This window comes from Falco peregrinus, chromosome 2, assembly GCF_023634155.1.
Source record: "Falco peregrinus isolate bFalPer1 chromosome 2, bFalPer1.pri, whole genome shotgun sequence".
In the NCBI taxonomy this organism is placed as follows: domain Eukaryota; kingdom Metazoa; phylum Chordata; class Aves; order Falconiformes; family Falconidae; genus Falco; species Falco peregrinus.
The window spans coordinates 123,888,012-123,904,714 of NC_073722.1; the positions used below are offsets into that span (position 1 = coordinate 123,888,012).

Sequence of the window (16,703 nt, forward strand, 5' to 3'; positions counted from 1 at the left end):
GGTCAGATAGGTTTTGAAAATTTAATCAGCTTAAATTTGCTTCAGGACCCGGTTTCATAATATTCTGTCCCCCTAAGAAAATATTTTTCTTAGACACCTGTCCTCAAATTTTAGAGCCAAGAACGCGCGAGCGCTTAGCAGTTCATCTGAGGACAGCGTTTTGCAGCTGGGCTATCAGTACAATACTGTGGCACTTTGCAAGAAATGCAAAGAAATCGCAGTTGTGTCCTGAAGTTAAATTGAATCTACTTTTTTATTATTACTATTATGGTTACTGAATTATTTATTATTTGTGGAAAAAACCTTAAGAGCTCTTTTACCCCAGCGGTATAGAAATATGTGCTTATTGAATTCCAATATGACAAAGCAGCCTTGTTTTCCCTTTATTTTATTCTTTATCTTTGAGTTGTGGAAAAAAAAAAAACAAACAACAAAAAACACGAGGAGGAGGAGAGGGCTGTATGTTCCAAGAGCCCCTGGTGGGTTCATCTGCACCTTGGGTGGATTTTCAGTGTGGTCACCACCTTTAGCTGGGAAGGGACGTGCACTGGGACAAAAGGCAGTTGCAGACACCAAGCTGAGAGGTGGCATTGTGTCCTCTGTGTCACGTTGCACCCCGGCAGCCTGTGTCTGGGGCTTTCTCCTTGCCTTTTCCCTCTGTTCAGAAACAAAATCACCCTGGAAAACTCGTGTGTGTGCATTGCCTCCTTCCCCTGCCACACACACACACTCACTCACTCTCTTTTTTTTTTTTTTATTATTTTTTTTTAATCCGCAGAGGTCTTTATGTTTTTCTAATAATTGGCAGCAGAGGTACAATTTCTCCCCTCTTTTAAGTGATGAATAGTTGGCTGGAGATCAAAGGCAAGCCCTTGCGGTTTTTTGGCTGCCACAAAAGGGCGTTGGGGCTGGCGCGGGTCCCAGCCGCTCGGCGATAGGCATGTGGATGAGGTGCCAAGCGGAGGGGTCGGTGGCAAAGTGTCTGTACACGTTCTTCAGCTGAGCTAATCTGGTCGCCTTTTGTGTGTGTTTCAGGCAAACAGCCGGCTGAAGCAGACTGAGAAGGAGTACAGTCAGAAGCTGGCTAAATCCTCGCAGGTAGGTAGCGAGAAGAGAGGAACCTCAGGTGAATCCATTTGATTTGGAAACTTGATGAAAAGTGTAATTATTTCTGCTTTTAAGTGTGGGTCTTGATGATAAGAGAAGTCATAACCACGTCCCAAATCAAACATCTAGTGTCTGTCTTGGAGGTTTTTAACTTCTCAAAAAACACAGAGCACTGAGCTGTCTAGAAGCAATGGGTGGGGTTTTTTGGAGTTCCAAGTTTAATCTTTTTCATCTACTTTTTAATCTCCTGAGCAGCCAGGAGGACTGAATCCTCCCTCTGTCAGCGGAGGGGAAGGTGAGGTGCCCCGTCAGCCAGCACGGCTCATAAAATCAGGAGCAGTTGCACCACCAGGGCTTGCGTTCCGTGTTGGGATGGTGTTTGCCCGCCTGCTGATGGCAGGACAGCCGTCCCCACGCTGCCTGCGGCATGTTGTCGCTCCTAGCCAGTTCAGCATCTCTGCCCAAAATAACACTTTGAAGAATGTCAGTGTCCTGAAAGCAAACTGGTTTCGACTTGAGTTTTTGTTCTTTGGAGTGGTCTTTTGAACATGGAAGAGGAAAGTGTGTCTTAAATTCACATGTATGCTTTAAAATGATAAGACGGGATGATTTTTACATATTTCAGCCTTCAGTTTGAGTGACAGGTAGTACTGAAGTGTGAAAAACGATGGAGATGCAACCAGAAGTTAAGCTTTTAATAATAAGAAAATTGCCACGAGGATTTACGTGGAGGTATCATTCTTCTCATTCCTCCCAACCGCAGCAGAACGCCTGCCTTTCGCTCGCAAAGTGCGTTTTCAGCAATAGTAGCGATAGTCTAATAATACTCTTTTAAAATCAATGAAAACACTACGAAGAATGGTTTGGAAGCCTCTAAGCTAGGCGGGAGCCATCAGTGAGACAGTAACAAGAAACTGCAAACTTTACTGTTTTACCAACACTTTAAAATATTTTAAAACTCTAGATTTCAGCTTTTCAGCTACCTTTTGGGCCCCACTCTCTGTAACAGTTGTCCAAAATTGTGACTTCAGTTGTGCCAGTGAAATTTATTGGACTATAGCTTTTACACACTACATTTTTGGGAGGCTGCATTTATCAGAATCGTTGCTAAATACGTTTTTACGTTATATTTCTAAAACCTAATGTGCTTTTTGCACATTTATTTGCATACAGAGAGGTTGTGGGGTCTCCATCCTTAGAGATATGTAAAACCTGACTGGAAAGGACCCTGAGCAACCAGCTCTGGGTGACCCTGCATGGAGCTGGTCCCTTCCAACCTCCCCCATTCCATGGTTCAGTGGGAGGCCAGAGCAAACGCTCTCCTAAATGCCCTTTTAGTCATTTGGTGAGAGCCTTATTTAGCAAGAAAGAAAGAACTACCACCACCAAACCCTACTTTTTTTTTTTTTTTTTTTTTTGTCTTGCCCTGTGAACCGGCATAGCAGAATATCGATAAAGCCCAAGCAGGAAGGTTTAATGCATGCCAGGTCTTGAGGAGGAGACCCTGTCATTGCTGACAGGTTTGCCTTTTGTCACTGTCGTTTCTGTTCCTGTCGTGCCTGGTGAGTGCAATCAGACGTCAGCCTCTCGGTGCCAGCCATAGCGTACTGCCAGTACAGAAACGGGTCTTGGTCCCTTGGTTAAAGACAGATGGAATAGTTTAAGCATTTCTGAATTTTTAAACAAGGGATAAGGGAAATTGCTTTAATTGTTACAGTGGGAACACCTAGGTAGTGTAGTACAATGTAATAACCTTGTAACCTAAACGTCATAATAAATTTTGTCAGACTGAAATTTATTGGCTTGTAGAATGGAAACATTTTTAGACTTTTTTTTTTTTTTTTTTTAAGCTAGGCATTGCTGCAGCTAATGTGCTGTTCTCTTTACTGGGGAGAGCTGGACCCAGTGACCAGGACTGGCACGGCTCCGCGCTTTCTGTGGCAGGCACAACACAGACATCATATGTCAGGGCTATTTGGCACAATACAGCAGTTTCGCCCTAATGTCTGAATTTCTTTACTTTTGTGGGTTTGAATCAAATCCCTAAAGTTACTTGAACATAGCTTTTTGTTGGTGGTTGTTTTTTGGTTGGTGGGTTTATTTTTTTTTCTTTTTTTTTTTTTTTTTTTGTAGTTCAGTATTAATAATAGGTCAATTGCAACTTTTCTTGTGGTCATGTTGCTGACAACATCTGTCTAATCTTACTCTCTGTGGCCTCTTGGAACATTCGCTTTTAACACCCACACAGAGAAGATATTTCAAGAAATTTCCTCTGAAGTTTATGCAAAGTAAACAGATTATTTTTTTTCCCTGAAAAGTACTGCACAAAGCAGATCTTTCTCCATCAATTCATGCTGAAATTTCCTTGCATGCATTTCAAACTCCTATGCTAGTCCAGGGTCTTAACCCAGTGAAAGCTTTAAATCTCATTTTTGTGGTACCTTAAATAGATTGTTACTTTGTTTTCTTTTTAAAAAGGGTCAAAATGAAACATACACGAAGTGGTATAGGTTGGCACGGCTTCAAGATGCTAGCTCAACAGTTTGATCCGTTGCTTTCTCCTGCTTTCTCGCTGCAGGTGTTACACACCTAGCAAAGCTGAATTTGTGTGAATTGTGTCATCTAAATGATGACCTAAATTGCTAAGCCACTGATATTGCTTAATTCTGCCTCAAGAGTCGCACCTATCCAGATAATCTCTAAACTTTGGCCCATTGATCTCATTAAGAGCAAACTGCCTCCCTCTTGATTGGCGGTGTTATCTTTTTTAGTATTTATTTGTTTTTAGAATAGAAATACAGAAATATCTGTCTAGGTGTTACTCATCATCTGTGTTACTTTCTGGGGTTTTCAGGGTGTAAATCAGAGCAGTAAATTTACAGTAGAGTTTTAATCTTCTTTACCCCTTCCCCCATGATTCTAGTACCTTCACTTGAGCACATTCCTTACTACGTAGTTACTCCTGTCCTGTTAGTAGTTGTTTCAAAATGTTTTTTTCCTAAAGAACTGTGGCCTGAGTATAGTTGCGTGTCTGTGGCAATGAGGAGGCCTTGCAAACACCCAAGGCTGAGCACTCTGGTCGTCCCTCCCTGAGCTGCCTATGTGCTAAAGTGTTTTTAGAATTAGGTTGTATTATGCTGCTGCAGCAGCTTAACCTTAAGCTTGAATATATACATTAAAGTCAGCGACTCTCCCATATGTTTAAGAGCTTTGGTAGGTGATGACATGTCGGCATAAAATTCTGTAAATATGCCTAAAGGATCAGGTTTAATTATGACTTTCCACAGTGATAAAAAAGGTGAAACAAGTCCATTTCAACAAATCAGGAATGAATGGTTTAAGGGTCCTGGGCACTGAATGAGGCCCCCGCTGTCCTGCTGAGGAGAATGTGCTCCTTTCAGCAGCTCAGAAACTTCACCGTCAAGTTTAAATTTCAGCCCAGTATGTAAATTTGGGTGTTTTCTTCTCTGCAGTATCAAGCTATAAAGTGTCCTTCTAGAAAACACACACCACCATCATCACACTGTATATTTGCACTACTGGTTTCGGTGCAGTGAGAGACTGGGAACGTGCTTGATTTTGAAGATCACAGATGTGCTTTGTTCTCATGAGTAAATATTTTGGAATGTCATTGCAGAGAACCCTTCCAAATATTTTGTGTTCAGCAATTTTTGTCATTCGCAGCCTTACTCTCTTCCTTTTTGTCGCGTGGAATTTCATGCTTGCTAGCATGTAATATTTTAATTTTAAAATATTCAGCTTGCCCAGCAGAGTTTGCCAATGCCATGCCTTGTACCGCACGTAAAAACATGCAACACACATGCCTTTTACTGAAGAGAGACTGAGCGTGCTGTTTTCTTTGCAGATCATAGCTGAGCTTAAGACAACGGTTGCGTCCTTGGCGGAGGAGAGCAGCCGGCAGCAGCTCACCGCCCAGCAGCAGCTGCAGGAAGTTGTACAGAAGTTTGAAGATACGAAGCAGCAGCTGATAACGGATAATGACCGAGCGATCAAGGTAATCTGGGGAGTGTAGTCACCCGTGCTGCTGGCTGTTGGAGTGTAATTAAAAGTTCTGCAGTAGGCAGATGAATGCAGTTATCATTCCTGTTCGCACAGTGCTCGCTGGTTCCGTTCGCTGGACCTTTGACTTTGACGTATCTGATGACTCAGGCGCTCTCCTCTAGCTGATCAGGCGTCTGCGTTACACGTTGGCTTTTGGCGAGTCTAATCCATCCACTTCAGTCAAATACTTAAAACTTTCCTGTTTTCTTTCTTCTACTGGTGACTTAGATATTTTAACATATTTTCAGCACCTTTATACAGTGCTTTCAGTACTTGGGGTAAAAAAAAAAAAAAAAGCTGAGAAGTAGGAGAGCTGAGCTGCACCACCTGAGAGCCAGCGGCACAGGACAGCACGGGCTTTAGTGCTCAACTTGCATGTTTAAGGATGCAATGAAGGAAAGTATGTTCTTAGGTTCCATTGCAAACTAGGTACAAAATCTGTGCTGAATACAAATGGGATAAAGTATTTATTATTCGTAACTTTTTTTGTTGGATTAGATTTCCATACATTTTGCATCAGAGTTGCGTTCTCTGGCCTTTTTCAAAGCAGCTTTGATTGATTATGGGTTCTGGCCATTTGGACTCTGCTCCTTGCTGCTTTGACACCTTGATTCAAAGTGGCTGCAGAGAATCCCACCTGCAGAAGCAAGCAGAATTATTTTCCAAACATTTTTCCTTTCAGAGTAGTAAAGAGCAATGGAAAATTTTTCAAACTATATAATCTGCTAGGGTTGACAACGAAAACACTTCATTAAAAGTTGTATAGAAGAAGGAAATTCCTTTTTTTTTTTCTTCTTCATAAAGCCCTCTACTAGTACCAAACAAAGAATTACATTGTTAAATCTAGAAACTCATGAAAAACATGAACTCCTACGGTTTGTCTAACTTGTGCTGTAAAGAAACCATGGGAGCTTTTACATGTTAGAACTATCTGATGTTCAATTACGGTACAGTTAATGTTGTGCTCTATATTGAATGATTTGCATAATGAAATTAGGTTGACATTACTATCTTATCATCTGTGGAGTGTTCTTTTTCCTTTCTTTCGTAAATTGTTTAATGATTTTTTTTTTTCTTAAGGAAAATATCTGCCTTTATTTCTGTGTGTGTTGAGGAGCAGAAATTTCTTTCTGATCATTCCGTAGTCTCTTCTGTCAAAGCTATAACTGTTATCATGTCGGCTATAATCTGCTATCCAAACAGAATCACCAGAGGGAGTTTGCGTTATCACTAGGCTCTACAAACAGAATTCAAAAAATCACATTCCTGAGGGGTATAGGTGGATTTTGCCACTTTAGGAAAATGTCCTGTTTGTAGTTCTCCGCTTTTGCAGTGGCCACCTAGATACAGAGACCTGGAGACAGTGGGACAGTCTTCCGTGTAGTCAGATACATGCTGTAATTCCAGTTATCATGCTTACTTTTTTGAGTTATATGTTTGAAAAACATGTTTTAGACAGTTTACCAGGGTTTTTTTCTGAGCACCTGGGTGCAAATACTACCGTTGCATTTGTAGCTTCACTTAAACTCAGTTACTTTCAGTGGAAATAGTTCAGCTGTTGGTATGGTTCGGTGTTGAACACTAATGATTATAGGTTGTATGAAATCCTTCTTCATGTAAATCTGTGTTCAGCTATTATAAACTTAATTTTTATGTTATTACCTCACAATGTAATGGAATACATAAAACCCACAGAGGGATTCTGCACGGGGTTTCTGAGCAGGTGTCCCAGAGAGCTTTTTGTACGGGTACTGTGAGCATGTGTTCTGTAAGATTTGGTCAACTTGGGGAAGAAATTGCAGGAGCTGTTCCTCATGGAGTTCTTGAACTTTGTTTAATGTCATTAATATTGTACTACTTAAAAAAATCTTCCTTTGAAACCACTGATTTAATGGAAACTTGCCGAAAGCCAGATACCCAAACAGTTCTTAGGAAGGTAAACTGCTGTGTATACTTCTGGAAACAGAAAGAGCTGGGTTTAGTATTTGATCACTTGGTATTTTGAAGGATCACACAAGATGAGCATATGCAGAAATACTTTGCTTTTTATTAGCCCGGGGCAAAAAAAAATTGGTTTGGGTGAAAGTGGAATCATAGGTGCTCTGGAGATGGGGAACAACATCTGACCTAGGGCAAGCTGAAGACCTTGAGAGATGATGAAGAAATATTCTAAAAACAAAGCAATTCCTAGTATAGCATAGGCCTTTGGGAAGACTTAATATAGTATAAGCTATTAAAAAGACTATCGTTAAAAAGTGGGCATTTGCTAAATATAATGTTGGTTTAAACGAACGTTGAGGAACAGATTGCAATTTCCTTTCTATGCTCTCGGGTGACTTCCTGTAAGACCTTCCAATTATTATTTCCTTTCAAAGGGAGAAATGCATTTTTACAGAAACCAACTGGCTCTCAGAGAACTTTTGGATTTAGTCAGTAAAGTGATATCCAGATGTGGATGCCATAATACCTGATTTTGATGTTAATTCAAATTCCTGACTCTCTTTGCTAGGTAAAGATTTCTAAATTGTTATTTTTTCATGATTGCATCCATTTCCTTAATCTTGATTAGGTGTTTTAAATAATATCTTAAACATTAGTATAAAAGAGTAAATGAAACTTCTAAGAACATTTCGCTTCTTTTGACAGCCCAAAATCCCAATCTGAGCAACCCTTTTTGGCTTCAGGTGGCCTCTGGTTGGGTCAGTTTGAGGCAAAGGCTTCAGAGACTTGGCGTTTCATGTTACACCGTGATTTGTCTGGCCTAAGGGCAAGTCAAACTTTGTGCTGGCAGAATCGTAAAATCGGGATAAAATTGTGGCTCATCGCATTCCTTTCTTGTGGCTTGTAAGGCAACCAGTCGGGATGCCGTGGAATCGCGACGTCGAACAGCCAAGCGCGATGGAGCAGGGGTCTGGCAACCGAGCGACTCCTGCGCTGCCTTTTCGCTGCTGTTGGGTTCGAGCCTGCTGGGATTACGACAGCGCTGGCGCGGAGAGCGATCCCCAAAGCCTGTCAGTGCCGCGGAGATATCTTTGCTTTGAACTTCACAGGATTTGCGTTCTTTGGAGCAGAGTGCAAGGACGCTGGGCTGGCCTGGCACGGGGAAAACCCAGCACAGCTCACCTGGCCTCTGTGCCATGCCTCTCCCATGCTGTGCTTACACTTCAAAGATCAGGAATCATTGGTTTAGACCATAGGATTAGTGGAGAGCACAATTATATGAATGCCCTGCAGATGCTTGGAAAAGCTGCTGAAATTGCCATGTCTGTTAACCCAGTTGTGATGCTTTAGACTGGGATTTCAGAAGGCACCTTCCAGTAAGGGTCTGGGTGCCAAGCTCCTGAGAATGCCTGTGCAGGAGCTACCTTGGTCATTGAAGTGTTGTGTAAACTTATAAAGGCTAAATTTAAACTAGCTTTCTTGCATCCCTAGCAATTCATTTTGAACTAGCATTCGTTGCTAGATAGCAATCTAGCCGCAACAACCCGGAGCTCAGTACAGTCAAACGGTCAGAGGATTTACCGACCTGGTGGCTGGTGGGGCTTGGCACTGGCATGAAGCTGATTGCATTGTAGAGATACCTGGAGGTTATTTATGAAACCCCAGCCTTAGGTGCTTTTTTTCCCCTTTTTTTCTTTTTTCTTTTTTTTTTTTTTTTTATTTTAAATGAAATCCTTTTGGATTCTGCGATTGAAAGTTCAAAACAGTTTCTGGGTTTGGAACTGCAAAACATGTTCAGAGCGTTTTAATGTAGAAGCTCATGGCCAAGTGGGGACTCCACATCAAAAAGTAGATTCTGGAAAGAAATGGATGATGGAGAGCATGCAGTGACAAACCACAACAGAAAAGGGAGAAAATTATGCTTTTTTGCCAGAGGAACCACATTTGTTCTTTGGCTCATATTACAGATTCTAGGATTCTGTTCTATCCCCTGAATTAACACCAAAATTTCATTAGCAAAACAGGGTTTGAAGATGACATATTTCAACACTTTGTGTGTCAGCCAGCTTATGATCAGGTTAATTCTGTTAATAAATAAGACTTAAAGGATTTCTAGGAAAGAATGTCATATAATAATGTTCCTCTTCATATGAAAAATTTTGAAGCAGTTGTTTTCTTTGTTAGGTTTAAAAACGTTGAGAGGGAAAAAAAGTCAAAATTGTATTTTATGGTCACAGCAGAACAAAGGGCAAAACTTCTGGTTCTAAATTATCTGGCACTGTGTGGGCCCTGGGTGTTCTCAGCATCATCATGTATTTGTTAGATGCCGTTGTATCTTGGAGCACAAGATAATTTTCTCTAATCAAAGGTTGGACTGAGGGTTTTCTCAACACAGTGAAATTTCTCAATGCAATTATAACAAATCATTCTAATGAATCATTCTAATTTGTTGATGTAGGGGTCTAAGCAGAGCTAACTGTCAGTGGTTTAGATGTCCTTGTTAGTGCTTATCAAGGGAGGAGAGGTGTCGGAGAGCGCACAGCCTGCACTGACCTGACCGAGGGTTCAGCGAAGCAGCATTTTTGGTCTTGTCTTACAAATGAGACGCTGGAGGGTAAAGTCTTGACTTTGTCCGTTTGTGGCAAAGATGGAGATGAACCCTGGGCTCCTAAGCTCTGGGTCCACACCTCTGTTGGGGCATCAGCCCTTTGGCGAGAAGAGTTTCAGGATCCGGCCAGCAACAGGACCGTGCAGCGCTGTGTGGTTGCAGGGATACTGGAAGTGCTGAGCCCCCATCTAACCGGTACGCTCGGGGTCTCATCAGACCCTTTTCGGAAAGCTGGGCCAGTTCCGTTCGTCACCTTTTTGTTAAGGCTGCTGACAAGTCTCCAAGCCTTGGCGAATAAAGCGGGAACAATTTACATGTTCGGCATTTTCTTTGTTTTTACAGCAGAAAGACTGTAATGACTGCTTGTTCAGAAGGCTATGGCCATGTGTCACTGATAGCAGAGGACATTAATTAGGAAACAAAAGCCTCGAAAGCTTTTAATACAGTGAAAGAAAAATGAAAATCTAAAACTTAAAGTGAAGACACTTTATTTCAAGGACTTTTTGCTGAGTCCTGGCTTGCTCACTTCTCCGCCATACATTGGTGCAGTAGGGTTAGCTGTTGCAGTCTAGACTGCTGTTGAATAGCTGCATAATGAACTTTTGTCAAGAAGACCTACATTTTTAATAAGCTTTTTAAAGTATTTTATTTTTTGTGTGAACTTGACAGAAGGTGTAGGGGGTTTGTTTGGTTGTTTTGGATTTTTTTCAGCTAACAGTGCCCGTAAAAAGGAGGTCAGCATTTCGCTGTTGAAGCTGACGTTGACTCATGTCTTACAAGACATCTGGTCAGAACATGCATTACTGTGTGCGATGGTTCGATGGCCACAGACGTGCCAGATTCTGTCAGTCACTGAAGATCTTCAGAGATGTCTGTGTCACAGAGTTCTCCAGAGGGATCTCAAATCCATCTGATTGCTTTTGTGGCTAAACATTACCACGATAGACCAGTTGGCATGGAGCGATAAACAGTTTTAAGGGACCAGCTTGATGTTAAATACGTGGAGTCATTTTTCATGGGTTTCTCTCTCTTTGTCGATGACTTTAGTCTGTAATAAGACTAATAACTCTGCAGTGTCTTTTATTAGCAGGGAATTACAAGGCACCAATGTTTGTACCTTAGCACTGTAAAGCAGCCCTGGAAATTTGCCAGGCAAATAACATTATCTTGCACATAATTTCCTATATTCTGTTTGATCAGCAAAGGAAGTCATGTCTTCCAAAAGGATGGGTAAATGAAATCGGCAGGTCTTTTACGGTTTTCCTTCTTCTTTTACATGAGGTCCAAACTCTGAGGCACGTGTTTTTCCACACTCTTTGTTTATATGAATATTAGCTTCACCCTGGTTCTGCCTGTTAATGAAACGAGGGTTTAGCCCCGAGTTGTGCAACTGTGGCTCATGCTCTGCCTCTTGGTTCCATTCCACGGTTGTCTTGAAAAGGCTGTATGGACACATTCATTAGAAATGGTAATACCAACAGGCTGACTTTTGTGTAAAGGTTAGGTAGGTATTGATCGCAACTGAAACTCGGGTTTCAGAAAGTCCTCTCCCCTTTGCAAAATCATCTCTTTTTCTGTGGCCACAGAAATGATTTCATTGTCTGAAGCGTAGTACCTTCTCGTCGGAGCTACAGGGTTTCAGATGTTTGGCCAATGAGGCGATGCAAGTGGCTGAGCATCTGTAAGTACTTTATAATATCTTTGACATGCTTTGTAAGACAAAGAATTGAGTCATCTTTTTCTTTTTTTTTTCTTTTTTTCTTTTTTTGTCTTCTTTTTTTTTTTTTTTTTTTTTTTTCCTGCAGCAAACTCTGCACTCTGGCATTTTTCTTGACTTTTCATGTCTCAACACATTGAAGAACTTACCGTGGCCAGCAGCAAAATCATACTTACAAGTTTTATAAAAGACTAGAACTAGTGCTTGTCTAGTCCTCTGAACTGCAGGCCAGTTTTATCCGGCAGGTTTAAAAGTTTGGTTCTTTACTTTTTCCTACATTCTCATTGTTGTCCTTGGTGTCTTGCTTTCCCTCCAGAAGACACTTTGCTGCATGAAGTCTTTTTTATTCTTCTTTTAGCCCTAGAAGGGATGCCACCTTACATCTCCCAGTCTCCAAATTACAGAATTAAAGACTCCGTAAATGCATAATCATAATAAATATAAAGTCTTATATAGCTATGCTATCAGTTTCCATTAATGAGGTGGACTATGCTAATTTTGCACTGGAAAAACAGCAAAAAAGAATTAAAGCAAGCCATAAAATTCACTACTTTAACTGAAGAGGCAGGAGTAATAAGACTGAGTGGGGTCTTAGGCAATTAGAAAGGTACAGGGGAAACACTCTTAGTAGTAAGTGTTAAGTAACACTGACATAAGCCTACACAGCTAATAAGATAGGGCAGACAATGTGTATAACTATGATATGAGAAAATGAAAATTAGCTTTTTTAAGGCTGCTGTGATGGTTACAGTTTGCTGTTGCATTTCAAAGATGTTTTACTCTCCAAAGAGCACAGGGGCTTTTATGTGGAGGAGAAAGTAGCGCTTAGAAAGGCAGGGCTGGGGAGATACCCAGAAGTTACGAGGCAGACCGCCTGGGAGGAAGAGCCTGTGCTCAAAAGTCTGGGGCTCTACTGGAGAGAAGAAAAGAAAAAAAAAGAAGATAAAGATAAAAACAAGTGTCTAACGTCCTCCAAACACAGGGCATCTGTAAAACAGTCTGTGCATAGGACTGTGTAGACTTTCCAAGGGTTGTTCTTTGTTCCAGTTCCAGTGAGTTCCTGGAACGCAGCCGCCTTCCCTGCTCCTGGAACGGCCTTGACTGCAGGGCTTCTCCAGCCGTGTAGGTGGAAACACAATATGTGTGAACCGTGTATTCAACCAACAAAAGACTGCTGGAGAAAATGACATCTTCAAAGCAAACCTTCCGTAGTCCACAAACATTTATTACTCTGTAGTAAAGATTTTTAAAGCCTGGCACGGTAACACAAGTTAGAGGGTTTGGCAAATAGAGATGTGGGGATGTGGACCTGGTCTACTTATCAACAGATATTTCTCTTAGATATCTTTCTTATGGCATGGCTCATCCCGGGAGCAGGCTGAAATAGCACCAGACTGCACTGGCTGATTCCAGCCTGCCTACACAATTTCCACTATTTGTGTAAACATTTTTTTGCAAAACTGTACGTTCTTCTATAGGTTGCTGTTGGTTTTGTACTAATCGTGGTGCTGGCTGCTCCAGGGATATCAGCAGGAGAGAGTCACTGAGGATTTCAGCTTTATGCATTAAAATGCTCTTGCCAAAGTGAGTGTTGACTTTAGAAATCTTCAGATTCCATTTAGAATTTTCTGCTGGCTCTCTGGCTTTATGTGTAACTGAAACTCAAGCAGATCAAATATCAGAGCATTTTTTAAAAAACGACTGGCTAACACTTGAATGGCAGATCACAGTGAAATAGAAATATCTTTGTTAAACTTACCATTTTCATAATAGTTGGACTTTCGTAAGCGTAACAAGAGAAACCTGGTGAATCTGATACCTGCACGGGGTTAACTATTTACCAATATTTAAAGGCAGGGTAGCAGTAGAATCAAGTGGTCAGTAGCATTTGCAGCTCTTGGAGGGCATTGCCCTTATTTTCTGTAACTAGAGTAGTTTTTTCCATACAAATGAAAATACCTATTGTTGCCTTAGCATTAAAAGATTAGTTACAAAAAGCTAGTAAAGGAAAGCAGCCAAAGCTGCCATATTTCTGCCACTTTCTTGCATCAGTGGAGTTGAGAATAAAGGAACTTTCCAAGTTACAGTACTGTACTTGAAAAGGAAAAAAGTATGCGGTGACTTTTATCTGTGTATTCAGTAGATCAGATGGCAAACTCACCCAGACAGCCTAGCAGGGGAGCAGCTTCTGCTTCTCTCAGTAAGCCCCGAGTGGTGTGAAGCAGCACCAAGTACAACATCAAAAGATACAAATATGCATCGAGTGTGAAGTTTGGAGGTTTTAAGCACATCTGATTAGCACAACTTGTATATCTGTGAGTTCTAGCTCTGACTTTCTCACAGATTAATGTTCAGCAGAAGTGGCTTTTTCATCTCACAAATTTATGTGAGAGGTTAAACCTATAAATACTGTCACCAGACCTGACCCTTCAGATCCTTGATATAAACCTATCCTGTTTCCTTCTAGCATCAATCGCCCCATTGTGCCCAGCTAGAAAATGTGAGAGGTAGCTGTCAGCCAAATTTTTTTCTAGAAGAACGGGATTGTTTTAATTGAATGTTATTATCAGCCAGTTCTTGTGGTTTGACATGGATTCAGAATGAAGCAGTTCATCTGCTTAAAGAGTGCGTAGGCACTAATGTAATAACCTCAGTAAGTTTTCGGATGCCTCCATCCTAAGGGAAATTGGTTTGACTTGCCCTTCAGTGGAAATTTTGTGTACTGTTGGCATCCAAAATAGCACTAGAGTCCAGAAACAGGAGAAATTATTTTCCTGTGTATCGTACTTTGCTCCTTTTCCCATTAAAATCTGTATTGTAAACATTTTCAGTCGGGCTGGGTACACCTTGTTGCCTTGCAGTTCAGGGAAACCGTCTCTACATGTTCATGTAGTACATGTGTCTATAAGAAAGTGAAAGTAGGTTAGTTTTATCAAAAATGCACTTTATTCCTTGAGCCTTTTGCACATGGATTGTGCATACTCCATCTTGCATGGGGTTTGGGATGCTCCCCCAGGAGTGGTTTATTGCAGCCGATTCATGCACAGCCTGTGCTGCGTTGATTCTCATCATTGATGGACGGGATTTGATACAGTCAATGTTTTATTTGTTGACCCTTGAACACGTTCATGAAGAAGACTGAGGACTTGAGGCTGAAGCTGATGGGGGAGACTGGGAACCTCGAGGCTGAAGCTTTTTCTTAAGCTCGCCTGTGCAGTCATCAACAGTTTTATATCTTTGGCCTCTTCAGGAAGCCTGAGGTCTGTCTGCTGGTGAGGAGATCATTTTGTGGAGCAAAAAGAGTTCACCTGTTTTCTTCTTCAGGGGGCTGTCTATGAAAGTTATTCTCAGGAAACTGAAACAAGCGTTGCCTACGGGATAAAATTTAGGACTCTAAATGAGCTTCTTGGCAATATCCCCTTCAAAACTGCCAGATAACAGAGGACTGGAAGAGCGGTAAAGCAGAGATTCGTCAAGCACAAGAACTTACTCCTCTGACACAGCCACTTTTTGACTTCTACTGTTACTAAAACTGTCTCTATTTATTTTTAGTTCAAGCTTTCACGGCACTGAAGTCAGTAACTTCAATTAAGTCAATATGTTAATAAATACAAGACCAAATCCTTCAGGACTGCTGCATGTTCCTATAGGAGTCTGATCCCTGATAAAACACAAGCAGTTACCTGCAGTACTGGTGAGAAGGTACCTGTTGGAACTGCCTTCACCAGCCTGGTCAACCAAGAGACCCAGAATTTATACTTTTAGAGTTGACTGTCTCCTGCATTTGGCACCTCAAGACAAATATATCCTCAGTGAAAATCCCAGATTGCCAATTATGAAGAATTCATTAAGATCTGCTGAAGTTCAAAGCAGAAAGGCCAGTTCCTCGCAGGTCAGGGCAGCTCTTTTCACAGTTCCTGCTTTGCCTCCAGGAGCAGCTCATCTCCAGAACCTGTTTATTTTTCTGCCAGGACTGTTGGCAGGTGAATAGAGTCACATCAGATCACCTCATGAGTATTTTTATGCTGGAAACCTATGCCCTGAACATGCCATTTTCCTGGCCCAGCACGACATGAGATGATGGGTTCAAACCTGTCTGTGTTGGCCGTAGAAGACAAAACACGTGATGCACCGTTCCATTCCCTCTCGCAGATCTGCCGTAGAGTCACAGCTCGGGTTGGCGCTGGGGTTTGCTCTCCTGCACGTCAGACCACGGCGAAGGAATAATGCTTCTGCCTGGGGAGGAAGGAGAGCATCGCTTCGTCGCGTCCTGAAAACAAATCAGATCGTTTGTGAAACAAAAATGAGCGAATGCAAGTTCTTCTAGAACCAGACGAGGAGAAAACAAAACAGTCCCTTTTCCTGAGAAGGAGTTAGTTAGGACATGTCAAGGCTGCATGCAGCTGTGCCATGGCTTAGGACAGCGCAGCACTCGTGCAGTTGCCAGATGGGCAGCGGTGCTAGCCCAGGGTTCACCCAGGCTGCTGCCAGCTGCTGTCTTGGGTGCAACACTTTAGTTTCAGTAGAAGGTTGTACTACCCCTCTGTGTTAGAACTGTGGGAAAGACATTTAAATCCTGAAGTGCTGGAACGTTTCCCTTTGCATTTTCTGCTCAGGGACTGCCATGGGCGAGCTTGGCCTTTTTATTCCAGTTGCCAGCGTGACTCCCGTCTCACCTAGTGTCCACCCTTCCACCCCCAGGATCCAGCCTGGAGGAGGCACGGGATGAGGATGTGCTTACTCGGGGAGGGACGATGCCCCCGCACCAGGACCCTCGGGCACTCTCTGTGCCGCCGCTCTCTGCCAAGCGTGTTACATAAAAGGGTGAAAGTACAAACGGGAGAAAACTAAAACATGAAAAGTGAGTCGGTTTGCTTACTGAGAAGCTTGGGAGAGGCAGAATGAAACTGTATAAATAAAAATTCCGGCTACCAAATATCAGATACCCGCAGGGACACCTGCACAATTGGACCAAGCCAGAACTCTGCGGGCAGTGCAAAGGAGAAATCTAAGACGTGCATTGGCTCTCTCTGGCTTCAGAAAAAAACATTGCTTTTCTTGATAGGGCTATGTTTAAATTCCTTGGGGTTTTTATTCCTATTGTTAATATCGTTCATATCCTTTACAGCTTTGCACTTGTAACTCAGCAAGGCAAGCGAGCGATTACCAAAGGCTATGTAGCAACTTGAATCCCATCAGGGGATGGTCACGTCCCGCATACCTGGAAACACCTTTGACCACAGCTGTGCTCTGAGCTCCAAGGAGGAA

At 42.0% G+C, this 16,703-nt stretch overlaps 1 protein-coding gene across 3 annotated transcripts in view; it reads left to right on the forward strand.

Annotated features, from left to right (window-relative positions):
* Positions 1-16,703, forward strand: part of CEP112 (centrosomal protein 112) — a 171,813-nt gene that overhangs the window by 124,389 nt on the left and 30,721 nt on the right. For all 3 annotated transcript variants that reach the window (XM_055794990.1, XM_027786856.2, XM_027786857.2), the window contains 2 exons: positions 1,036-1,098; positions 4,973-5,122. In XM_055794990.1, the coding sequence (XP_055650965.1) occupies positions 1,036-1,098; positions 4,973-5,122 (213 nt within the window). The remainder of the gene's footprint in view (positions 1-1,035; positions 1,099-4,972; positions 5,123-16,703) is intronic.